The 27,131-nt window shown below is 38.0% G+C and overlaps 2 protein-coding genes across 2 annotated transcripts; one reads left to right on the top strand and one right to left on the bottom strand.

Moving 5' to 3' along the window:
* Positions 1 to 9,449: 9,449 nt before the first annotated feature.
* LOC115966360 lies at positions 9,450 to 9,902 on the bottom strand. The gene has a single exon (XM_031085606.1). The coding sequence runs from the start codon at positions 9,900 to 9,902 to the stop codon at positions 9,450 to 9,452; it is 453 nt and encodes a 150-aa protein (XP_030941466.1).
* A 7,449-nt stretch (positions 9,903 to 17,351) lies between these two features.
* LOC115966359 (polygalacturonase non-catalytic subunit AroGP2-like) lies at positions 17,352 to 26,647 on the top strand. The gene is made up of 2 exons (XM_031085605.1): positions 17,352 to 17,357; positions 25,683 to 26,647. Exons 1-2 carry the CDS (start codon positions 17,352 to 17,354, stop codon positions 26,601 to 26,603), a joined length of 927 nt encoding a protein of 308 aa, XP_030941465.1. The 3' UTR covers positions 26,604 to 26,647.
* The last annotated feature ends 484 nt before the right edge of the window (positions 26,648 to 27,131 follow it).

Below are 27,131 nucleotides of genomic sequence, written 5' to 3'. Positions count from 1 at the left end.
CAAGCCAGATTTGACTAGAATGCTTAAGTCTGAGATCTTTGTCCACAAAGACGAACAATTGAAAGCAGCCCATCTCATCCTCAGCTACGAACCTTTGTTATCTAGCTTCCAATCACCAAAGTACGTAATCAAAGTAAGAGATCCACGCTTGCATCAGATCAACATCGTCGTACCGGGATTTCTGGTGACTAGTCCTAACCCTGAAGGCGTACAACAAATTAAACTATCATTTCAATGCATTGCCGAGGTGGCCACCCCTTCCCAATCTACCATTAAGGAAGAGGAAAAAGAAGAAAGAGTTAAAGTCTCTAATTCTAAGAACGACTTCAAAGTCTTCAACCAGCCCCAATCTTTAGAAGTCCCAGCAAGTAATTTTAGCCACATTCCCCCAGCCTAAGTAAGCCAGATCCAAGAAGATCCCACTCTTCCTGATGCCATGGTATTGCAGCACAAAACTAGATCAAACCTTCTGGACTTGCTAAAGTCTCACGTAGAAGGCAATGTGCTTGAGAAAACAGTTCAAACCAAACCTCCTACTCTACTCCTCCTCCTACTCAAGTTTTCCAACTTGACCCTGTTAACAAAAAGAGGAAACAAGACCAAAAGGGAAAGGACGTGGTGGAGGAAAGAAAGAATCTTCCCTCCAAGGAAGCTGAGCCCTAAAAAGGGGGCAAACATGCCAGGGTCACGCAAACAAGGTTCTCCAATGAAGGATCTATCATGGACAGGAGGGGCGAACACCAAATTGAAGTTCCAACCTGGACTCCTTCCATGGTATTGGATGGAGCTCCCCTACCTAGGGATGCTTCCATCAAGGACTTCCAGCAGGGGAAGGTTGGCTATGTGGCCAACACCGTGGAACAGGCTTTATTGCTATCTGCTGATATGGCCGACTTGAGGTCTATGAGGAAGCATGAAGTATTTCTCAACTTGAAGAAGGATCTTGCTCTGGTAAGTCTCTTAACTAATTTTCTTATATTTAAGATCACAACCCTTTTCCTAACCATTATATTTCTTCTTTCTTTGGCAGGCTATTTAAGCTGCATATAGAGCTGAGAAGATGCTTAATAGCTCACACAGGCAAATGAAGGAAGAGGAGGCCAAGTGCATCGCTGTTGTGGACGCCTTCAATGTGGCTGACAAAAATATTCAGGAGTTGACCACTAAGCTGAACAAGGTTGACCAAGACAGGAAAAGTGTCGAGGCTGCCCTTCAAGGAGCTGAGAGGCAGGCGGAGAGTCAACGCAAACAACTTCACCAAACCGAGGACCAACTAACTGCAACCAAAGAGCAAATCGGGGTCCTGAAGAAGAAGCTTGAAAAGGCTAAGAAGACCAAGGAGCAGGCTGAATAGAACGGCTACGATGTGGGGGTAACAGAGATTGAAGAGACACTCAGGGCTAAGGTCTTAGGGGTATGTAGAACATACTGCCTCCAAGTGTGGAATGAAGCCCTCAACCAAGCTAGGGTTGAGGCCTCATCTGCCCTTAGAAGAGCAGAGAATGTCTATTATCCCCCAGCAATCCGTGCATCAGGCCTTCCAAGCTCTTTGGGCCCCAAGGCTGACACTGTCTCCAAAGGGGCAGATGATGACAAGAATAGCCCTGCCAAAGTCTTCCCCTCTTCCAACAGCCCTCCTAAGGAATCTGAACAAGCTAAGGCCATTGAGAAAGGAAAAGATACAACCAAGGGAGTGGTTCTTGAAGCTACTAAGAGCATTAGCATTGAAGAATGCTAATGCCCTATCTAAGGGAAATTTGGCATTTGCAGCCTTAAAATCATCTGCATCAAAGAATTGTAAAGGCAAGTATTGCAAATTTTTTTGCAATACTGCTATAGTGCAATTCTATCAGATAATTGGGAAGTAAAGGATTAGCTTGAACAAGTAATCACAAAATAATAAACAGAAAGAATGAACGGGAGGCTCAGCCTACCACCAAAAGAAAGAACAGTAAACACTGACTAAGATGAAATAATAGATGAAGAATGATATATATGGGAGTGGAAGTGCTATCAGAAAATAAATGTAAAACAAAATAATGTTTGTAAGAGATAACATATTCAAAATAATGCATCACCACAAAATAATGGATAACTATGGTGGTATAACTGGCCAACTTGATTGAATATAAACAGTAACCTACAACACTTACTATCTTTAGAATTGCACTGTAGCAGTATGGTAAAAAAAAATTAATATTTTATCTCTCACTCTCTCATCTCTGTCTCTCATCTCTCATCTCTGTCTCTCATTTCACTCCACTCTCCCTCACTCCCACTCTGTATCTCCATCTCCCACTCCCTGTTTCTCCCCATCAAACTCCACTCCCACACCCACACCTTCCCCCCGCCGCCGCCCCAATTACATCCCCAATAGCCCGACAGCTCGCCAAGCTCGATGTCGACATAATCGAGGCTGGCTTCCCCGCCTCCTCCAACGACGATTTTGAGGCCGTGAAGACCATTGCCAAGGAGGTTGGCAATGCTGTCGATGCCGATGGGTACCTTCCGGTCATCTGTGGCCTCTCTCTGTGATTTGTAATGGGGTCCAGTGGTGTGGGAGTGGGGTTTTGATTTGTGGGAGTGGGTTTTGGGTCATGGTGGTGCAGTGGTGGCATGGGGCCGTGGTTGTGGCTGCGTATTGATCTTGCGTGGGGCCGTGGTTATGGAGACAACGCCGGTGGAGGCGTGGAGATCAGCTTCCGATGGGTTTTGATAGGGGTTCTGAATGGATTTTTCTTTGATTTTTTGTGGGTTTCTTTGCATGGTGGTGGTGGGTGTGTTGTTGCCGTGGTGATGTCTCTGGTTGTGGTGGCAAAGGTGGGTTTCATTTGTTTGTATTTTTGCCGTGGGGTGGTGGCGTGGCCATGGGTTTCGGTTTAGGTATATTGTTTGTGGTGGTGGTGGTAGCAGGTTGTTGCAGATTTGGGTTTTGATATATATTATTTTATTATGTAAATATATTATTTTAATGAGTAGAATAGAAAAATAACAGTTTGGGATACTGGAGGTATTGTAAAATGGTATGGTATAAATGATAAAGTGGCTTTTTGAGATGGTAAAATAAAGTAGAATAGCATTCTTTAATACTAATGCTCTAAGCCTCTAGCTGTGCCCAAGGATCCTTCTAAGTGTAAAGAAGCTTCTCAAGTCCTTGAGATTGTTTTAGCTACCCTTCCTATGCCTGCCAAAGAGGACCCCAAGGGTAAAGGTTCAGCCTCTATAGCCACTGAAACCACCAAATCCACCAAGGCTATAGGGAAGGAAAACCCTCCATTGAATATCAACTAGGGCTTAGGTTAGAATTTGTCAATTCTTTTTCTTTTTCTTTTTTTAAATTTTCATGTAACTGTAATTTAGGTTTTCACAGTTTGTACTCATTTTGCCTTTTTCAAGGCTTAATTTAATGACAATTATGAATTTTATATTATATATGTGATACTTGTGCAAATTCTAACATAACCTATGCTTTATTTTACATTTAATTGACATAAGAATGAGATATAATTGCATCTAATTTAAAACATGTCTATACCCTTGACTTCAACAATCATCTGCACAAGTGACAGTATCACTGCCCCAATTTACATAATCAGCCACAGCACAAGCTAAGCTTTCCAAGCTTATCCTCTTTAACAAAAAATGATTTTAACTTAAAAGACATACCTTTACATGCTTGAACCAAGTCATTAACCTGACAATAGGTGCTTTTGGATCTTTCCTTTTAACCTTAGATAATAGCAAACCATATAATTGCTTACAGTTTTACCTGATTATCCACTTAACAGAATATCACAACAGCAATAGATGTTAATTTACCCACAACATATGGTCTGAGGAACCAATCGTGACTATGGTTCTTTTTAACACCTAGAGAGATACTGAATAGTATTAATTTACCCAAGGCATGTGGTCCGAGGAGCCTAATATGACCAAGGTTCTGTTTAACACCTGAGTACTTGCTTCAGAAGCATTAATTTACCCAAGGTATGTGGTCCGGGGAGCCAGGCATGACCATGGTTCTGTTTAATACTTAGACAAATAATAAGGAATATCAATTTACCCAAGGTATGTGGTCCGAGGAGTCAGGTATGACGAATGTTCTGTTTAGTCCTTTCATAAATAGTCAAGAATACTGATTTACCCAAGGTATGTGGTCCGAGAAACCTGGCATGACCAAGGTTCTATTCAATATTCAAATAAGTAGTAAACACAACACATAACATTAGAGATAAAAACATGGCAGAATTGCCTTTCATAAATAATAATACCTTCGCAGGTTATTTATATTCCAAAGTCGTGGTATGACATTTTCATCTAAATCTTCTAAGAAATAAGCCCCTATACCAACTACCGAGGTGATACAGTATGACCATTCCCAATTGGGCCCCAACTTCTCCCATGTTGGGTTTTTCGCAGTACCCACAACCTTTCTTAAACCAAGTCCCCAGGGGCTAACGGTCTTAATTTCACACTTGAGTCATATCCATGTTTAAGTTTCTGCTGATAATATGCCAATTGAACCATGGCATTTTCTCTCCGCTCTTCAATTAAATCCAGACTCTTTTCCAGTAGGTTGTCATTGTTATCTGGAGTGAACAAGCTTGTCCTTAGCGTTGGGAATCCAGTCTCTACAGAAATCACAGCCTCAGCCCTATAAGTCATTGAAAAAGGTGTCTCCCCTGTTGACCTACGAGGGGTAGTCCGATATGTCCAAAGGACATGCGGCAGCTCTTCCACCCATTTATCCTTTGTATCATCCAATCTCTTCTTGAGTCCATTCATTACGACCTTATTGATAGCCTCGGCCTATCTATTCCCTTGTGGAAACGCCGGAGTTGAGTACCTATTCTTGATGCCTAAGTCATAATAGTACCTCCTGAAAGCCTTGCTATTAAACTGAAGCTCATTGTCCATGAGGAATCCCAAATCGAGTGACAATATTCTTCCACACAAATTTCTTGGCATCTACATCCCTAATATTCGCCAGTGGCTCAGCTTCAACCCATTTAGTGAAATAGTCAATGCTGACCAAAAGCCATCTCCTATTCCCTACTATCTTAGGAAATGGTCCAACAATATCCAAGCCCCATTGAGCAAAAGGCCAAGGACTAGATAAAGGATTAAGAGCACCCCCCGGCTGATGGATAGTTGGAGTGAACCTCTGACATTGGTCACACTTCTTCACATAATCTTGGGCTTCTCTCTACATATTTGGCTACCAATGCCCTTGGATAAGGGCCCTGTGGGATAAGGACATGTCCCCCTGTATGACTTCCACAAATCCTTTCATGTAACTCTTCTAAGAGTAACTCTACTACTTCAGGATGAATGCACAGCAAATATAAACCAAAAAAAGAGCGTTTGTATAATTTTTTATCCTCGGACAACCAAAAATGAGGTGCTTTTCTACGCACTTTGTCAGCCTCCCCCTCTCCTCGGGCAAGATGCCATTCTTAAGAAACAACACAATAGGATTCATCCAACTAGATCCCACTCTAACTTGATGAACCTAGATCTTCTCTCCCTTCACCTTAGCAGGTTTATATAAATCTTCAACCAAGATAACCCGAGGTAGCCCTTGCACTGAAGAAGTTGCAAGAGTGGCCAAAGAATTAGCATGTGTATTCCTGCTTCTCGGGATTTGTTGCAAGGTAAAAGACTTAAACCCTGACTACAAGTGCTTGACTTGATTCAAATACTCTTACATTCTCAAGTCCCTAGCCTCCAATTCTTCCTTTACTTGGACTACAACCAATCTCGAATCTGAAAATACCTTCATTGTTTTTCCTCCCATTTTCTGAATCATAGCCATTCCCACCAACAAGGCCTCATACTCAGCCTTATTGTTCATCGTCGAGAAGCCCAACCTTAAGGATTTCTCAATGATGATCTTTTCAGGAGATACTATAACTAGCCCCACTCTAGATCCCCTTTAATTGGCTACACCATCAACGTATATCTTCCATGATAGGGACACTTGGAAGGAGATTATCCCAATTGATTTTCCATCCATGCTTTGCTTTTCTTCCTCTTCTTCTAATGGAGATTAAGTAAACTCAACCACCAAATCTGCAAGGACTTGGCCCTTAATGGAGGTGCGAGGCATATACTTGATATCAAAAGCTCTTAGGATCGTCCTCCATTTTGCAATCCTCCCTGTATAATCAGCCTTTTGAAGCAGTGATTGAAGAGGTAGTTGGGTTAGTACCACAATGGTGTGAGCCTAAAAGTAATGAGGGAGCTTTCGTGTAGCATGTACCACTGCCAAAATGGCCTTCTCCAATGGTAAATAACGAACCCCTGCCTCATGCAATGACTTGTTCACATAATAAACAGGCCTTTGCACCCCATCATCAACCCATATTAGTACTAGACTCACCACATGAGAGGCTACAGCAATGTAAGCAAATAGAACTTCCTCCTCCTCGAGCCTGGACATAATAGGTGGTCAAGAAAGGTATTCCTTCAACTGCTTGAAGGCCAAGGCACATTCTTCGGTCCACTCAAATCCCTTCAATTTATGCAACAATTAGAAAAATGGCTTGCATCTGTCTGTTGACCGAGAAATGAATCGATTTAAAGCAGCAATCATTTCTGTCAACTTCTAGACCTCTTTGGGATTCCAAGGAAGTTATAGATCATTAATTGCTCTAATCTAATTAGGATCAACTTCAATTTCGCGATGGGTGACCATATAACCCAAAAACTTGCCTGAACTAACGCCAAAAGAACACTTTGAAGCATTAAGACTTAATTTGTGCTTCCTCAGTATTTCAAAAATGTTTCCTAGGTCATCCACGTGCTCAGAATCTACTTTACTTTTCACCACCATATCATCTATATAAACTTCAATATTTTTGCCTAATTGAGGCTCAAACATTTTGGTCATCATCCTTTGATAGGTGAACCCTGTATTTTTTAATCCAAAGGGCATCACCTTGTAGTGGTAATTTCCAAAAGGCATAACAAAAGTTGTTTTCTCTTGATCGTCCAAAGCCAGTGGTATTTGATGGTACCCATGAAAGGTGTCTAAAAAACTCATCTAAGGATGGCCCACAGTTACATCTACTAACTGATCTATCTGAGGCATAAGGAAATGATCTTTTGGGCAAGCTTTATTTAAATCCATGAAGTTCACACATACTCGCCACTTTCCATTTTTCTTCTTCACCACCAGGGTGTTGGCCAACCACTCAGGGTAGAACACCTCTTTTATGGCCAGCCCACTTAAACTTAAGCACCTCCTCCTTGACAATGTCAGAATGTTCCTTAGATGAGCGCAAAGGAGGTTGCTTTTTGGGGATGATAGATGGATTGACGTTTAAATGATGGCAAATGAAACTTGGATCTACCCTAAGAGCCTCGTAAGCATTCCATGCAAACACATCAATATTTTCCCTAAGAAAATCTATCAGCTCTTCTTTCTCTCGAGAAGGCAACTGAACTCCGACCTAGAAAAACTTTTCCTCATCATCACCGATGGTAACTTTTTCTAATTCCTTACACTCTGACCCTTCTACTACCACATCCGTAGACAACACTGGCACCCTTGATTGCTATAAACCCTGCACAGCGAAGGCCAAGGACTCACCCCCAATCTAATGCCTAATTGTAGCCACCAAGCACTGCCTGGCCATAAACTGGCTCCCAACCAGCTCCTCAACATGATCCCCAGATGGATACTTAACTTTCAAATGTAGGATGGAAGAAATAGCTCCCATAGCATGAAGCCAGGATCTCGCCACAATGGCAGAGTAAAAGGAGTTAGCATCCACCATAATGAAATCCACCTCTACCACCTCTGATCCTTCTTGTACAGGTAGCCTGATCTAGCCCTTTAGGATAACAGCCTTCCCATCAAAACCCACCAAATGGGAATCATAGCAGGTCAGGTCCTTGGGTCTCAACCTAAGCCCCTAATATAAATTAGGGTATATTATCTCCGCACCACTGCCCTGATCAACTAGCACCCTCATAACATCATACCCCTTATTTTAAGAGTAACCACTAAGGCATCATCATGTGGTTGCGAAGTTCTGACCTTATCTTCATTAGAGAAGCTCAAAGCTGGTCAGACCTCCATTTTGCTCCTTTTCAGATCGGGAGTTAACTCCTTAGCAAATGGCCGGTCTATAGACATCACCCTAGATGGATAAGAGCCGGTTCTCCTTGGAGCAACAAGAATGACACTAATTGTGCCCAATGGGGGCCTTGAAGAAGCATCTCTCTGCATTCCCGACCCAACCTGACTGCACTACCCGTTAGGCTAATATATGAATTGTTTCAACTTCCCTATCTTAAGCAATTGCTCCAGATGACTCCACAAAATCCTACAATTCTCGGTAGTGTGCCCTTGTTCCTGGTGGTATTGGTAATGAAGGCTCTGACTGTACTTCATGGGGTCTCCCCCCATCTTATTTGGCCACCTAAAGTATGACTCATTTTTAATCTTTTCTAGAATCTGGTGCATGGGTTCTCAGAATATAGTACTAACCACCTGAGTAGCAGTTGAACCAAAATACCCTACGAAATCTCTCCAAGGTCAGTTGTTATTGTACCTATCTGACCTGAAACCCCTCCGATCCTGGAGGACTACCTTAGCTTTTCCCTTTCCTTGTTACTGATCTTCCTCGACCCGCTTATACTAATCAATACGATCCATGGGCTGACACACACTCCTAATGGGTTTCCTTATTAGAGACTTTCTCAAATCATGCTCAGCGGGCAAGCTAACCTTGAAAGTTCTTATAGCCATGTCATCAAAATTCTCATCAATCTCATTGAACATCTCCCAGTATCTGTCAGTATATGTTTTATATGTCTCCCCATCCCGCATGGTCATGGACAACAAAGAGTCCAAAGGTCGAGGAACCCTGCTGTAAGTAACAAAACAAGCTCCAAACACCCGAGTAAGCTCCTTAAAAGAATTAATAAAGCCTTCCCTCAGGCCATCAAACCATCTCATCACCTCAGGCCCCAAATTGGATGAGAACACCTTGCACATTAATGCCTCATTCTTGATGTGAACAACCATTCTCTAGTTGATGTGGCTCACATGCTCCATAGGGTCCATTCTACCATTGTACATGGTGAATGTTGGCTGAGTAAACCCACCGAGGAAGTTTTCATCCTTCAATTCTACGTGTAAAAGGTGACTTGGAAATTTGGTTCAACGCCCTACTCATAGCATCATTTCCTAGACCTTAACGAGACGGGCTCTTGTTTCTGCGCTTATAATGGTGATCCTCATCACATGTGAAAGATTCACTAGGGGGAGTTCCTGACCTGGGCCTATAACTGTCATATCTATCATCATCAGAAGAAGAAGGGTCAAAATTTTAAGGAGTCCTCCGTCGCTCGAGGTGCAACCTCCTCCGCAAGTAGTCAATCTCCAGTTGCATGCTTCTAGCATTTTCTTCATAAGAAAGGTGAATACGATCCATGAGCTAATCTTCCTCGACCCGCTTATACTCGTCAATACGATCCATGAGTTGACACACACTCCTAATGGGTTTCCTTGTCAAAGACTTTCTCAAATCATGCTCAGCGGGCAAGCTAACCTTGAAAATCCTTATAGCCACGTCATCAAAATTCTCATCAATCTCATTGAACATCTCCCAGTATCTGTCAATATATGTTTTATATGTCTCCCCGTCCTGCATGGTCATAGATAGCAAAGAGTCCAAAGGTCGAGGAACCCTGTTGCAAGTAACAAAACGAGCTCCAAACACCCGAGTAAGCTCCTTAAAAGAATTAATAGAGCCTTCCCTCAGGCCATCAAACCATCTCATCACCATAGGCCCCAAATTGGATGGGAACACCTTGCACATCAATGCCTTATTCTTGGTGTGAACAGCCATTCTCTGGTTGATGTGGCTCACATGCTCCACAAGGTCCATTCTACCATTGTATATGGTAAATGCTGGCTGAGTAAACCACCGAGGAAGTTTTCATCCTTCAATTCTGCGTGTAAAAGGTGACTTGGAAATTTGGTTCAACGCCCTACTCATAGCATCATTTCCTAGACCTTTACAAGACAGGCTCTTGTTTCTGCGCTTATAATGGTGATCCTCATCACATGTGAAAGACTCACTAGAGGGAGTTCTTAACCTGGGCCTATAACTATCATATCTATCATCATCAAAAGAAGAAGGGTCAAAATTTGAAGGAGTCCTTCGTCGCTCGAGGCACAACCTCCTCCACAAATGGTCAATCTCCAGTTGCATGCTTCTAGTATTTTCTTCAAAAGAAATGTGACTCCCACTTCAAGACTGACTCCCACTAGTATGCATGGTATGTACACTAACCTCTCAGTTCCTTCTGCACTCAAGATTGAGAAAAGGATCTTGACGTTGGGAACCAACAGATCCCTCTCATTTTAGCCCTAAACCTACCATAGTTGAACGTTGATCTCACCAAAGTTCAAGTTTCCCACAGATTGCGCCAATTGTAAGGGCAAGTTTCAAATCCTAAGCCCAAGAGGAAAAAGGGTTAAGGTCCAAAGAGCCCAATACAATAAATTTATAGAGAATGGACTAAAAACTAGGCTTCAATGAATTAAACCACATCCACAATGGATTGAGGATAGTAAGAAAGCAAAGAAAAACAAGTTTTATGCAAAGAAAATCTTCCTTGGCAAAGTCCGAGGAAAGTAGCTCTTTAATATAATACTTTAAGACTTGATTACAATTTCAATTCTTAGTGCTACAGTCTTTTTTCTACAGATTTTTAGATGATCCTTTTATTCCATCTTAATCCACCACTTGTAGATCAAATGGCTAGCTTTAATCCTTGTCCCATCAGCACCTTCCTAAAATTTTTAGAGGTTGCTATAAGACTGAACATCACTGTTCAGGTATCACTTCCGCATTAATGCAACCAAAAAGTTAGTTACAGAGCATTTAATACGGAGATAACAACTTTCCCCTAGATATTTCTTACCTTCACTTTGTCCTATTCCTTCTTGACGTTTATCCTCACCAGTAGAACTGCCCAGAACGTTTCTCTTGATGGCTAGTCAACCCCTCTAACCTCTGCTATGTTAAGTCGAGGAGTGAAAGCTCGATTATGCATAAAAACACAAGTGAAAGTTCAAAAACGTGTATAAACACCCTTGAACGTTTAGACCCCCAAATAACAACTTAATCAATTCAAGCAATATGTCAAACAACTAGTGTGCGGAAACTTAACATATGCTATAATATGAAATTGATTAAATACTATCTAAGCCAATAACAAATCACATCCACAGCAGAAAATAAAAGGCAAAGATAAAGGGAAGAGAGATGCAAACACAAGGACAACACACGATGTGTTATCGAAGAGGAAATCGAAGCCCTCGGCGTAAAACCTCTCCGCCGCCCTCCAAGCGGTAAACAATCCACTAGAAAATACAGTTGGGATACAAGGACAGCAATAGACCCTCCAATCCTAATCTACCCAGTGCACCTAAGCCCTCCAAGCTTCTTGCTCCAACGAGGTTGCGCCGAACCTTTTTCTTTTCTAGCTTCCCGGATTCCGCTACTAAACCATAGCATCCGCCATCCTTGGCATCTTCCAATGCTTCCCAAAACTCCAAGAACACTCAACACTCTAAATGGGTGTGGGTAGTGTTTGGATAGAAATCTCCTCTCAATAGGTATGACCATGAGAGAGGGAATGAGAAGAGACTACAAAGATGAGTAGCTCTCTCTAATTGGATGGGTGTTTTGAAGAAACCTCTCTTAGGGTTTTTCTTTCTGAATAACCACACATATCTTGTGGGAATGAGGGGTATTTATACTGGTGTGAGAATGGAATACGAAGAGTCAGTTTTTCCAAAAACAGGGCTGGCTGGCGACTTGACCTCGCGACTTGACTGAGTCGCGAGTTCAAGTCGCGAGCTAACTTAATGGCCAGTCTGGATTTTTGTCGTGTAGTGCTCCAGGTGGCGTGACTGTTCAGCTCCCCTGCATGCTCTGCACGTGAGCAACTTTTGGCGGCTTGCAAGCCGCGAGCCACCCGCGAGTCCTAACCGCTAGTCTCTGCTTCACTGCACTGTCTTGAGCATTTCTTCACACTCTCTCACACACTACCCTTACATGATTCCCACCTAAATACAAGGTTTCTAAGTGCTATATTACAAGCAAATTTGTCATGGAATAAAGCCAACACATGGTTGATTAAATTCAACCTTACAACAAGAGTTGTTCAGACCCCCAAATTAAAGTTACGGCTTGATTGATTTTACTCTAACTTAAACTACGTGCGGAATAGAGTAAATGCAAACGGATAAACAAATAAACTACTCTAACCCATAATCATAAAATCACAGCAGTAAAATGAAAGGTAAAAGAGTAGGGAAGAAGAATGCAAACACAAGATAACACACCGATGTGTTATCGAAGAGGAAACCAAAATTCTCGGCGTAAAACCTCTCCGCCGCCCTCCAAACGGTAAATCCATCCACTATACAATCAGTTGGGATAAATGAATAGCAAGAGACCCTCTAAGCCTAATCTACCTAATGCACCTAAGCCCTCCAAGCTCCTACTCCAATAAGGTTTCTCGAAACCGTGTCTTGTCTAGCTTTCCAGATCCCCCAATGCGCCTAATTGCATTCGCTAAAGCTTGGCTTCTTCTAATGCTTCCCAGTAGCACCAAATACTCACTTGACACTCAGTATGGGTGTGGTAAGTATTTAGGCTAACAACCTCTCAAAGATATGAAATTGGAGAGGCAGGAGTTAAGGAAAAACCACAATGAATTGTGTAGAGAAGTGTGGGTATTACACTCTCTAACTCTTAAGGTTGTGTCTAGGGTTCTCTCAGAAGCACTCAACATATGTGGGTAATGGGGGTACATATAGTGTGGGTACAGAAAGTGTGTATCAGATATGACAGTTCAGCAAAACAAAATGTTTCACGGGTATCTCACGGGAAGGCCTTACCCGCGAGACACTCGCAAAAACCAACTGTCTCTATCCTATCCTAACTCTTTGCATTCCAGTCGTATGCAGGGCACATACTTCACTTTGTGAGAAGCTTAATTACTCGCGAGCACCCACGAAAACAGCTTTAGTCTTCAATTGCCTTGAGTCTTCACACACTCTCTCTCACACACAACCCTTACAAATAAATCCCACATAAAATACAGGGTACATAAGATTGAGCATAATTACAATCAAATTTGGCATGAAATTAAAACCAACATAAAATAGTTGTAAATTACAACTTTACAAGGAGGCATTTGTCCTCGGACCATCTTCCCGAAGCTTCACGACCAGACCTCTTCCACCTTTCACTAATTTGCACTTCCTCGCTAATGTTTACTTGTCCTCAAACTCCTAAGTGTCTTCGGATAGGGCCCACAGCCCAATATATACTTCTAGGCCTGTCATCCCTGCATTTATAATTTCATTTTAATTTTTATATTTTTATATTTGTTATCATTTTGATCCTTATCATCATATTACTTACAAAAAACACAATTTTAAGCTAATAGTGCAGTCCATTAATCATATAAGCCTTTTTTTAGTGAAATGACATTAGAAATCAAAATGACAAAAAGTTTTAAAATATAAGGACTAAAATAAAGTTATGAAAAATTAAGAACTAAATTGGAAACATGACCAAAATATAAGGACATACAAGGTATTTTTGTCTTTTTTTTTTTTTTTTTTCCTTAAAAAGCATCAGGATGGATAAGCTGTGTAGAGTTTTTTTTTTTTGGAGGGGGGGGGGGGGGGGGGCGTTTAGAATAAGTCCATGGACACTTTATTCTGCGTCTTGCTGTACCAGGTTGCAACAGATGAAATTAAAGTGATGCTTGTTGTCTCTCCTTTACTATTTTTTCTCTCCAAAGTTGGGCTAAATTTATAAAATACACCCTACAACTTAAAAAAAAAAAAATTCAATTTAGTCTCTTAACTTCACTTTCATTTATTTAGCCCTCACCTCTCTAAGTTTCAAAGTATTTTCAATTTAGGCCTCCCATCCACTTCTATTAGATGGGTTGCGTCCCAAAACAATGTTATTTTGGGTATTGTTTAGGGGTCTTTAACAAAATTTTTATTTTATGGAGACTAACGAGAAGCCTGAATTGAATAAACTTGAAAGTTATAGAATTGAATTGAATGAAAGTGCAGTTAGATAATTGAATTGAATTTTAAGCAAAATTAGAAGTGCAATTTGTAATTTCGACAAAAAGTTATGTATATAGCATTTTTATTTTTTATTTTGAAAGCTACGACTCTAATGATTGCTCTAAACTATATAATTAGTTTTTTTTTTTTTTTTAAGTTTGAAGTCACCCAGGCTGTTTAATCAATTAAAAAAAAAAAATCTTTATCAGTGGAACTTATCTTACCAGCAATTTGTAGCATTAATGAAAGTAGCAAAATTCTTTGTGCATCAAACTGTATCTTATGCAGTCAAAATAATGAACAAAAATTTCTAGTGGGGTGACCCACATTGATGCCACTTGCTCCCATGGTGCTAAGGATTGCAAGTCTAATGATTCTGATTTAAAAATAATAATAATAATTAAATTATCAAAGTGGGAATCAGTCTGAGCTGAATCCAGTCTTATCTCATTTTATGGAACAGAATTGGGTTAAGTTTTGCTAAAGCCAATTAGCTGCAATTTTGTTTATTGTTAGTTTTTGTTTTTAGTGCTTGTTATTCACTCCGTTTTCAATTACAAGATTTAGGTGACACCTACTTTAACCCATGGTGGAACCATTGCATTATTGTTCAATTTTCTTCTTCTTCTTCTTCTTCTTATTCTTCTTCTTCTTCTTCCTAAGAGTATGTTACCATTTACATATCAAAATATGCACGGCCTTACCAGGGATAATTGGATATCATCTTCTTAGGCACAGTAGCAGACAACATACGATATGGACCGCAATTGAGAGGGCAGAAGCTAAGTGATGAGGAGGTTTACAGCTTTCTCAAACTGCAGACCTTGATTCCTCTTTTTACAGTAAGACTGGTGGTGAACTATCTGTTGGTCAAGCTCAAAGGGTTGCTCTTGCTAGGACCTTAGCTAATAAACCAGAGGTAACCCTTTACACATGATCTTGGACGATTTGCAATCAGCATTGTTAAATATTACTAGCATGATAGCTTATCATTATGTGGTAGTCTAATGGCACTTTGAAATGTAGAAAACACTTGCCCAATAATTGGTATTGCGATTTCATGAAGGAAAATAGCAATTTTAAATGAAAATGTAAAATTTTTTATAAAAAAAATTTATAATTGCGATTTTGAAACTTGGGAAATAGTGTGTTTCCCAATTAGAGGAATTTTTATCAATCTCCGCATAGCAGATTGGAGGAATTTCCCTTTAAACCAATTTGAAAGTAAACTTTTTCTTTTTTTAAATGGTTAAAAGAACTGTGTTTTTGTACTGCAATTTTTTATGACAGCAGCACTTTTCATAGATTTTACCAGGCATTCGTGTTTCTTAAAAATCATACTTTCAAAATGCAATTTTTATTATCATTGGTATGTTTTCATACTACTGACTCTAATGGATATATGTTGCTAGATTTGATCATGTGCTCTGTCTCACTGGTTCTGCTGCTTGATGAACCTACAGGTGCCTTGGATCCAATATCAACGGAGAACATAGAGGATGTCCTAGTGAACCTAAAGAAGAAAGAGGAAATGACTATTATAATGGTCTCTCACAGCATCAAACAAATCCAGAGGATTGCTGATATTGTCTGTCTCCTTGTGAAAGGTGGAATTGTTGAAGTGTTAAGACCTGATAAACTCCCAGATGCCAAGCATCCTATGGCACTAAGGTTTCTTCAACTCAGCTCATAAATGCTTTTTTATTGTGTGTTTGTGTGTGGGGTGCTCTTTAGTGATAACCAGAGGAAATGCCACCTATACAAAAAATCAATTAGTGTCTTGGCTTAATAATAAAAGGCAATCATCATTATGGAGTTGATATCATAAGTTGAAATTCTATGAAGTGGATGTCATAGCTTAATGACAAAAATCATTGTTGTATATTTTTCTTTCTCCATGTTGATGTAGACTGTATTCCAATGAAGTCTGGACTATTATCAAGATAATATTTTGGGTGCTTATCTCCAAACTCTGGTTAGTTATTATCTTGGCATTTCCATAGTCTTTTTGAGGAACCGTAAAGGCTAATTTGCTTTCAGGCTTAGTTTCTCGCTCTTTAGAAAATCAAAATTTATAGAGCTCAAAAGCATTTCCCCATTGACAATCTCAGAAAAGACTAAAAAATTTATTAAAAGAGGACATGTACAGAAGACATGCTATGTTTCTTAAATCCAAAATCCTTGAATGCATCCATATGTCATAAAGGTGATGAATTTAACTATGTTCACTTAATACTCTTAGTCTTATATTGCACAAAGCATTCCACTATTCTATTTAGGGATACCCATGCATTTGGGTTTTAAGACTAATAATGCTAACCTCTGTCTGGCCTCAGTCCATCTCACTTTTTTGTAGGCTGAAATACACAAAAGTATAGTGAATCTAGAGCCCCAAAAAATAACTCAAACGAACCTAAGTTTAAGCTTGAATGCAGAACCAAGTTGAGTAATTAAAATAGAGATGAATGATGGATCGGAGCCTGTAAAAATGATGTCATTCACTTAGAGCAATTAAAATGTAAGTGAAGGACCATAACTAATTATGAACATTGAGGAATCAGCATGAGATGGTTGAAAACTTGAAATCCAAGAGTCTTTAAATGAGAGGCAAAACAATCAAACCAAGCTTGTGGAGCTTGTTTAAGCCCATAGTTCGATTTGTGTAACGTGCAAACATGATCAAGAAATGCAATACCAACAAAACTACGAGGTTGAGGCTTGTACATCTCCTCTTTGAGGAATCCATTAATAACGTCCAGAGAGAGAACAATGCAAACTGTAGCAGTATTGATAACTGAAAGTTTCCACAAAGCCTTGTTGCTGATGATATCCAATAGCAAAGAGCTTGGACTTAAGCGGGCAATGGAACCTTCAGGGGGACGCTTAATTTTATAATCCCAGCGACAACAAACTACATCCTTGTTAAGAGGGTGCAGGAACCCAGGTCCACATGACATGCCCTGATTCTGCAAGGCAGAAAATTCTTCAAGCATGGGCCATGGCTATGGCTGCATGCCAAACATCAAGCTTGGAAGCAACACTAAAAGAAGTAAATTCAATGGTAGGAGTAACCACATAGCATCGCTTCTTTTTGGAAATTTCATACTTAGAATGATTTTGCATAGATGTGTTTTACACTGTTAGTAGGGGAAAACGAAAAGGGAGGGCCAAATGAAGAGGGAGGAAGAGTTGAAAGGGGAGAGGTAGAATGAGGAGAGGATGGGACATGGAGGTAACTGGGAAATTATTGTATACTCCTGGAGTATCATAAATGCGTACTCCTTCCTCTCACATGAATGGTGGGTAATTTAATTAAATTCATGGTGGGACCCACCATTCATGTGAGAGGAAAGACTACGCATTTATGGTACTCCGAGAGTACCTAATAATTTTCCGGAGGTAGCTAGGTAGTTGCAGGAGTCAAAGAAATAGGAAAAATTATTGCATAGTCTGAGATTATGCTCCCTGCCTCTCATAAAGGGGTGGGCCCAATGGCCCCTATGTGAGAGAGAGGGAGCATGGTCCAAGATCATGCAATAATAGCCCAAGAAATAAATGGATAAGGACCAACAATGACAAGCACTATCCACGATTTAAACAAAGTTACTCTCCAAAGTAATTTGGAGTAGTTTTAAGAGAAACTCTTTAAACTTATCATATATCTCTTTTTTGGGTGTGAATTTTAAAAATCTAACCGTTGAATTTTATGTTCTTTATGTTCTTAACATGCATATCAAATTTCGTTCAAATCAAATATTATTTACTATTCGATCAATAAAATTATTTTTTATACACAATTTTAGATTTCAAAATTTTGAAATTTTAACATTTACTTGATGACATAGCACTTGATTTTTTATCTTCTTAAAATTTTGCAAGTGTGAAAGATATAATAAGAGCATGCAAAAGGTGATGACAAGAAACTAGTACTATTATAAATAATAAATAAAAGAAATATTGGAAGCTCAAAGGCAGGGCAATTAACCCCATTCGCCTACCCCTGGCTCCACCAGTGATGACAAGAAAGGTGAGTGTAAACTAGGATTGTCCATATGTCGATCCCAGTTAGGTTTGGGCTCTACCTAGATTCAACCTGATTCCGGCGGGTGGTAGAATGGAAGACTTGCCGCCAACCAATAACTTCAATAAGCCAAATCAAGTTTGTTGTTCCACAGTTCAGATCAATTTCTATCGAAAGTGACGGCAATCACAATTTTGATGGAAAACAGCAAAGATTCAATGAGATATTGTCAGATTAGGTGGAAATCTCGTCAAATCTAGCAAAATCTATTGACAGATCAGTCGAAACTCATACGATCTAGTGGAAAATTACCAAATTTGGTAAGATCTCACTAGATCTAGCTAAGAAATCAAACTCAACCTGTCAAAATCGGATTATGGCATCGCCGACCACCATAGCCACCAGATCGAATTGGATTTGGTCGGGTCATTTGTGTCGGTTAGTTCGTCAAATCCATTGGACAGCCCTAGTGTAAACACAGAATTTTAAATTTGGAAATCAAACAATTGAAAATATTTCACAAATGTAAATTTTTATTGATAAATGAGTGGGTATTATTCTTTATTTATATTCTATTACAATATAATAATCATCTTATTCAATCTTGGAAAAGTCAAGAGTAGTGCTAATGTAGTCTTGATTCAAATACAAAATATCCTCCACTTTGTTGGAAGATGGATTGAAAGATATTTGTAATGGAATTGTGATGAATCTCCGATTGTGTGTTTGTTAAATACTTCTTGTTTTTCATTTCTTCTTTGAATGTCATTTGTGTGTTTTTCGTCTTTGAAGATTTGTAGCAAAAGTTTTTCGAGGTTCAAAGCTTGAATTTGACGAATTAGAGTCTTTGGAGTTTTGGGGACAGAGCTCTAAGACTTTGAAGGAATGTTCATTATATTTGAAGATCTTGATGTAGAACTTCTTCAAGGTTTTAGAGCTTGATCTAACATTGAATTAAAGGTCAAAATTTTTTTAGTTCTTGGAGGCTTTAAAGCTTGATTTTAGTAGAAATTTAGAGCTCTAAAAGATGAATGTTCATCCTATTCAAAGATTTGATGTAAAAGTTCTATGATGCTTTTGAGCTTGAATCCGATAGAATTTTGACAATTAAAGTTTTTGGACACTTTGGAGCTTGATTCCAACAAAGCTTTGAGACTTTTGAATGTGTCCTTCTACAAGACTAATGAGAGCCTTTATTTATAGGAGTCTTAAGGATGTTTAACAACACATAATTGGTTTTGATTGGTGACACATGTTATATAATTTAAATGGAGGAACTTTCAATCCTGCTCTCTAAGGGATACATGACGTCATTTGATTAGCCAAAGTGTCTTAATTTTAAATAACACATGGCAGTATTTGATTTAACTACATGTCTTTGTTTTGAATTAAATTATTAGCATTTGTCGACGTGCTCTTAAATATTCTTTGTAATTTTTATTCAATAACACTTGGAAAAAATCTACTGCTCTCCGAATAATAACAGTGGTCAATGGGATTGGGATCTATTAGGTAGCATGAGTACAAACTTAATAGTATGATGTGGATATTTGTGATTGGTCAAAATTTTTCCTTTCTATAGTGAGATAACCAAATACTTTGATGAAGTGGAATTTGGAACAAAGAAGAAGAGGATGAGAGAGAAGAAGAGAGGAAAGGAAAAGATTTCTTATCAAAGATGATACGCCATGAGGTGTAAAGACGATTGGAAGATGATCAAGACAATAGTAACCTTTAGAATAAAAGTGGCATAATCAAGGAATACACGTTGGTTCAACAATCAAACATAGTCTTTGAATAGGGACATAGTAAAGAGCAATAAGAACAGCCAAAGGCTTTAATGGAGAAATAATTTGGGGGGGGGGGGGGGGGGGGGAGATGACAAAGAGAATTTTTTACCAGAGGAAATGTGAATAAGTGCGTGTTTGGCTAGTAGATGAAAAAGTAGGAAAATAGAAAATTGTGAGGATAGAATAGTGGGAGATATAAAATATATATTTTAGTTTTCTCTCATGTGTATTTGTTTTGGGGAATGGAAAAGTAGAACGGTTTAAAATTTTTTTATTTGGATGAAAAAAAAAAATAAGAGGATAAAAAATTAGGTTTATATAAATTTACTATCATGCTTCTATTACATAAAAAAAATATTTAATAGTTTATAAAAAAAATGTCTTTTACAAAAAGAAAAATAGAAACTAACGTGAAGCAGGGGAGAGGTGAAAATTAGTAATTTCTCATCTTAAACTTGTTTTCTCCCTAATTTTGGGAGAATACTTTCTTCACAAAATCACTACCATTCTCTCTCCTATTCTCCCTCGTTCAAAAAACACATCCCAACCATTTTTTTTTTTTAATCTTATTTTCTCTTCTCTCCACAAATCACTCAAATTTTCTCCCCAATCAAATGCACCCTAAAGGTGGCAACGAGTAAGACATTCATTAAAAAAGAAGTGAAGAAAGCATAGTACCAAAATTGAAAAGGAATTAAAGCTCTTCTTTGACCCCTTAAACATTGGAATTTGGAGATCTTTATGAAATACAAATTTGTAGCCCTTTAAACTATCTTTCTCATCCAACTTCAATCACCTCAATCAGGTATCTAAGCCAAAGGTTATGTCAAAATCAATAAGGTTATGTAGTCTAAAATCCTAAAGCAAATTGTATTTGTATTTGTATTTTTAATTTTTATGCGAATTTCCTTTAATTCCTTACTTCATTTGGGCTCAAATCAAATCGGGATAAACTCTTCAACTTCATTAAGGTCCTATCAAAATTTAGTTGTTAGTCCTTTTCATTACACAAATCCACTCGTACATTTCTTTGATAAATCTTGCTAGAATTAATTTCAATCTTTGTCAAAAGATATATACATGCATTAAAACTCATTTTAAGCACAAAATTAATTACTAAATATTATTCCAAAAGCAAAAATAAAATGCAGGAATGAGCACAAAATAAGCATGATAATGCATTCAAATAATAAGACTGAGTGGTTTTGTGTGAGTCGTGTAAATTAGGTATTGAAGTCGCATATTAGATACTAATAATAAGAATGAGGGGTTAATAACTTAATGTAATATAATTGATACCAAACCCAGATGCTTAAACTTTCCTCTAGTTTGATTCAAGTTCTTGTTGTTTATAAACAAGTTTCCTCTAGTTTAATTCAAGTTCTTAGTTGTTTATCTTATAGACTGTTTAGGCATTGAATTATTCCACTGGCTTTGATACTTGCCATAATGCAGCAAACCACCTTTAATCACATCAAACAAGAGAAAATTAATATCATTCTAAACAGCTTATCCTTCTGTTACCATACCCTCTCGACCAGCTAGTGGTTTAGTCGTACGTAAACTGGGTCACAAATGAGCAGAATATGTATTACACAACTGGTTTTGGGAACAATCAGCCCTACTGATAACAAATAAGTGAGAAATACCGATCACAGATTAGTGGAATGTATTACACAACTGGTTTTGGGAACAATCAACCCTACTGATAACAGATAAGTGAGAACTAGCTACTACATTCTTTGTCTTTGTATAAGTGGGACTCTGGCTGCATGCATGCATTATCATGCTGTCATAAACAGTGAAAGAACCACTTGGCAACTTGCTAGGATCCCCTCTCGGCCCGTAGCTTTGCCACTTGCTAAGATGATGATCCCCCGACCCTGTAATTAACTAATTAACATGATGGATGTGCCAGTGTGACACCAACTATCTTGAGTGTTGTTCATGGGATATCATATCAATTACATGCAATTCTTAAAAAAATTAAATAAATGGGAAAATATCCATAAGATCAAGAAATTTACGCTTTGCACTATAAACTATGACTCTTATTACACTTTGCACTATACATTAATTTTACTATAATGTTGAATAGAAATTTATAACACATGAATTGCATGTGAGTTTTGCTTAAGTGACATAATGTTAAAAGACCAAAACCCCCTTTTTCCAATCAATTAAGAACAAAATTTTCTTTCATTATTTTTTACTCTCTCTCTCTCTCTCTCTCTCTCTCTCTCTCATAGCAACTCCTGTCCCCAAGTCAAAATCTATGTAACTGCTAAACCATTGCTCCTCCACCACCACAATGATTGCACCCATGAGAAGCCATGGGGCTGAGTTTTGTGTGCATTCTTATTATTATTTTTTAGAGCGTTGGTGGGTTTGAGGGTTATAGAATAGCTAGGCGGAAATTTATAGAAGTGTGAAGAGAGAGAAAATAAAAAAGAAAAGATATATGAGAGAGAGACAGAGGAACTACACAACTCATGCACGGCACGAATGAATATGAATATGATAATGACCCGGATATCTCACACGGCACACCAAATTTGATTCGTTAAATGACTAATGACATGTGCAGAAAGGTGTTTTTTTAATTTTTTTTTTAACAAAAATTATTAATATTATAAAGTTTACTGTAAAAGATTTATTATAAATGAAAAATATAGCTCCTAGAAGCCCTAATGATGAACTTTCTTAGATGCTAGATCAAGAAGTTGGATATGGTTTAGGGCTTATTCATAACCAAAAAAAGAAAAAAAAGTAGGATCTTATCTACACTATATTTCACAAAAAGAGGATGAGAATTGAGAACAATGAAAAAGAAAAAGTGGAAAAGGAGAAGGAATGGAAGAGAGAAAAATTTTCATCCCTTATATTGTTTGGTTAGTAGGGAAAAATGCTAGAAAATGATTTATGTTATGGATCAATTTTTAATTAAAATTAAAATATTTTGTTTCATACTTTCAATTTTAATCCAAAATGGAAGTAAAGGGAGCGGTAGATTTGAAGGAAAGATTATTTGTTGCCTTCCTTTTTTTTCCTTTCATTTATATTGCTAGTCTAATTTAGCAAATTAAATTTTTTAACTGAACATCATTTAATATGTTGTCCTTCAAATAAAAGGTACAAGTTTTGAAAACTACCCTAATTTACTTACACTATAGTGAAAGGATGATATGGGTCTTTTAAATAAATTAAATGATATATAAAATTTTGACTTTTAGTTATGTTACATAAATTTTTGAAACTTCACAATTTTATACGTCATTATTCTAATAGAATAAAACTTATGTACAGTAATTTAAGTGTTGTTCTTTAAGTTCTCCTCTTAAGATTCTGTTAAGATTCTATCATGTGGCTATTTAACTTAAAAAATATACTTTCATTCACGAGAAAAAAGCCATATGGCAGAATCTCAATAGAGGAATCTAAGAAACAATACCTAAGTACTGTACCTAAGTCTTGTTCATTCTAATATATACATTTTTTGTCCTAAATTTTGCATGAAGTTCACCTTTCATCTTAAACTTTAAAGGGCTGTTTATTTTTTCACTAAACTTTAAAAAGCGTTTCACTCTATATCCTTCTGTCAACTTTTGCTAACTTTTATCTTATGTATTTCTAATAAAGATATCTACAATTTGAATTCTCCAACCCCATTGTACTGGTTGAATTATCAAATAATAAGTAGTTGTATTGTAATATCTAGAGATATTATATTATTGTTGTTCAATTCTCTTCAAGAATTTGTTTTAAATAAACTATTTAATCTGTGTTTTATGTCCATCAAATAAAATCACTTTCATATTCTTGCTATATTACAACATAGAAATTACCTTTTTTCTGCAAATAAAAGGGCTTAGATAGAAAATGGGCATCGCTTTGCTGCTACTTATTCAAAAAAAGTAAGAAAAAAAATGCTCCACAATGGTAAGGTACTACATTTGTTTAATTAGAACTTTGAACAAATTTTGATTTGGGGACTTAGGAATTTTGTTGCAATGGTGGCACTACAAAAAAACGGGGCTATCCCAGCGTTTTTAAAACGCTGGGATAGCCCCAGAAAGCACTGGGATAGGGTCAAAATACCTATCCCGGCGTTTTTTTTTTCCCGGCGCTTCAAACCGCTGGGCAGTGAATGTGGGTATAGGGTCGCCGGACCTGTGCCGGTGCTTTTCAAAAGCGCTGGAAAAGGCATACGCCCTATACCAGCGCTTTCAAAAGCGCCGGTATAGGTCTTTTAAATTGCATTGATTCAAGACCTATACCAGCGCTTTTGAAAGCGCTGGCATAGGTAGTACCTATTCCTGCGCTCTCAAAAGCGCTGGTATAGGTCTTGAATCAATGCAATTTAAAAGACCTATACCGGCACTTTTGAAAGCGTTGGTATAGGGAAAACCTATTCCAGCGTTCTAAAAAGCGCTGGTATAGGTCTTAAATCAATATAATTTAAAAGGCCTATACCAGCGCTTTTGAAAGCGCTAGCATAGGATGTACCTATTCCAGCGTTCACAAAAGCGCTGGTATAGGCTGTGAATCAGCAAAATATAAAAGGACCTATGCCAGTGCTTTCAAAAGCGCCGATATAGGTCTTTTTTTTTTTTTTTTTAGCACCTGTAATGTACCTAAAATATATATTTTCCAATACCTGTTTTATAGCAATTGTAATGAACTACAATTCATATTTTCCAATAGCAAATACCATACCATATTAAACCAAAAAACTAAATATATTTAATTAAACCATATCAATAATTACATCCCATATGTCTAAAATTTTATACACAAAATAATACATTCTAGACAACTATATAGAATGTCCTACACAAAAGAATACATTCTAACTATATAGAATGTCCTGCACAAAAAAATACATTCTACTGCGTATCTCCTACTCCAAAATAGGTGCCCAAAGTATCGCCTACTGCGTATCATCAAATGATAAGCGCTGAGCACCGAGAGACTGGATATCCACTGCAAAATCACTATCACCATCCTACGAATTAAGAAACACACAATAGATTAGTGTACTAAATAACTTGTATTACTACCAAGTGTCACATTAGCAATTAAAACACACTTAAAATGACTGATTTCAGTTAAGCATATCAATTGGGTATTAGTCTCAATAAATTTCTCAAAAAGTGATCAGTGAGCAATTTTTGCAAAAGACTCAATAAGTGATTACTTACACATATTGTGTAAAGCTTTAGAGGATACATTTCTACTTGATATTTATATGTATTTTATTTGTTACAATGAACCCTAAACTAGTAGATATAAAGATTAGGATATACATTAATGAAGGAGTTCAGAAGGTGGTAGTTGGGAGTTGAGGGGATACATTAACCATGAGTGCTGATAAGCATTCTACATCATGAATGTGGAAGTAGGCTAATTGTGTTGAGCCAATGTGTTATACTTATTTTAACGCGTGCACACACACACACACACACACACACACACACACACATATATATATATATATATATATATTAGATTCCTTGGTATAGTAAGAGTGTTTGTAATTCTTGGTAGTAGGAGTCCTATAGTTAACTATTGCTTTACTTGTGTTCTAGTGTTTGGGAGAAGATTATATGTGGAGTGAGTCCCATGCATGATTAGAAGTTGTTGAGTCTCACTTTGTTTCCACATTCTCTTAATGCAGGTTGGGTCCGCCGGTGATCAAAACCCATTGACCTAGAAGTCCTATCTGATTCGGTATTGGAACAAACAGACCGGAAACAACCACACCAAGCCAGTGTTTCTCCTATCCAAAGCGTCCCCACTAAGCGCAGATGAGTCAGCCAGTTTCTCCAAACTCGCCACCACCCACAACCACAGCGCTCTCTCCTCTCGCTTCTCAGCCTTCTGTGCGTCCGCCAACCTCCTCTGCTTCCCTGATTCTTCATTACAGACTCACACAGATGCTGGCTGTGTTTTCAGTTACATGTGTTCTTTCACTTACAACAACGATAAGAGATCCTACACCATCGGTATATTCTTTTGGGAGTCGATGTTAAAGAAAGGGACGGTGATGCCAATGCCGGACATTCAAGATAAATTGCCAGAAAGGTCTTTTTTGCCGCGGTCCATTTTGTCCAAACTGCAGTTTTCTACGTCCAAAATCTCTGAGCTAAAGCAGGTTTTTCATGCGAGTGATAATTCCACCATGGAGACTATGATAGTTGAGACCTTAAGTGATTGCAAGAAAGCTCCTAGCCCAGGCGAGACCAAGCGGTGCGTGGGCTCAGCTGAGGACATGATCGACTTTGCAATCTCGGTCTTGGGTAGTCGAAACGTTGCCATTCGAACAACCAAGAATGTAAACGGGTCAAAGCAGAGTATAATGATCGGGTCCGTCAAAGGAATCAACGGTGGGAAAGTCATGCAGCAATCAATGACTTGTCATCAGAGGTTGTTTTCGTACCTAGTATATTCCTGCCATTCAGTTCCAAAGGTTCGAGCCTACAAAGCGGATATACTGGATCCAAATTCGAAGGCTAAGATCAATCATGGTGTTGCCATTTGTCACTTGAACACCTCGAGTTGGGACCCGAATCATGAAGCTTTCTTCGAGCTAGGGTCAGGTCCAGGTCGGATCGAGGTTTGCCATTGGATTTTCGAAAATGATCTGACTTGGACAGTTGCTGACTAACCGTTAGCACACCAAGGTGGTAAGAAAAACAGCAAGTTGATTTATTTAAGATACATAAGGAATTTTAGTTTGGCCTCAACCGGCTTAAGTGATAAGTTGTAAGCGAAGGAAAAAAAAAAAAAAATACTATTTTGGTCTTCAAACTTTACAAATATATATATATATATATATATATATTTTTCATTCCTAAACTCTAAAAATTTCATTTTTTGTCTCAAATTATTAAAAAGTTTGTCTTCCATTCCTAAATTATTAAAAAATATTTTTTTATCCCTAAATTATTGAAAAAAAATTCTTTTTTCATCTTTATTTTTGCCCTTAAATTATTTTTAAAAAAAAAAACTTTTTAAAGTCTAGGGATAAAAAAACAAATTTTTAGTAAAATTTAGGAACCAAAATAGTATTTTACTCAAAAAAATATTGAGTTCATGTGAACAAATTAAGTTATTGGTTTACTTTACATCCAGATGCTGCTTATTAGTACTACATTATTTGAGTTTTGATCAATGTTTTTAAGGCCAGCTTCAA

The sequence above is a fragment of the Quercus lobata genome, chromosome 11 (assembly GCF_001633185.2).
Source record: "Quercus lobata isolate SW786 chromosome 11, ValleyOak3.0 Primary Assembly, whole genome shotgun sequence".
Taxonomy (NCBI): Eukaryota; Viridiplantae; Streptophyta; class Magnoliopsida; order Fagales; family Fagaceae; genus Quercus; species Quercus lobata.
Note: the sequence above shows the minus strand (reverse complement) of the source record. Positions and strands in the feature narration are given on the sequence as shown.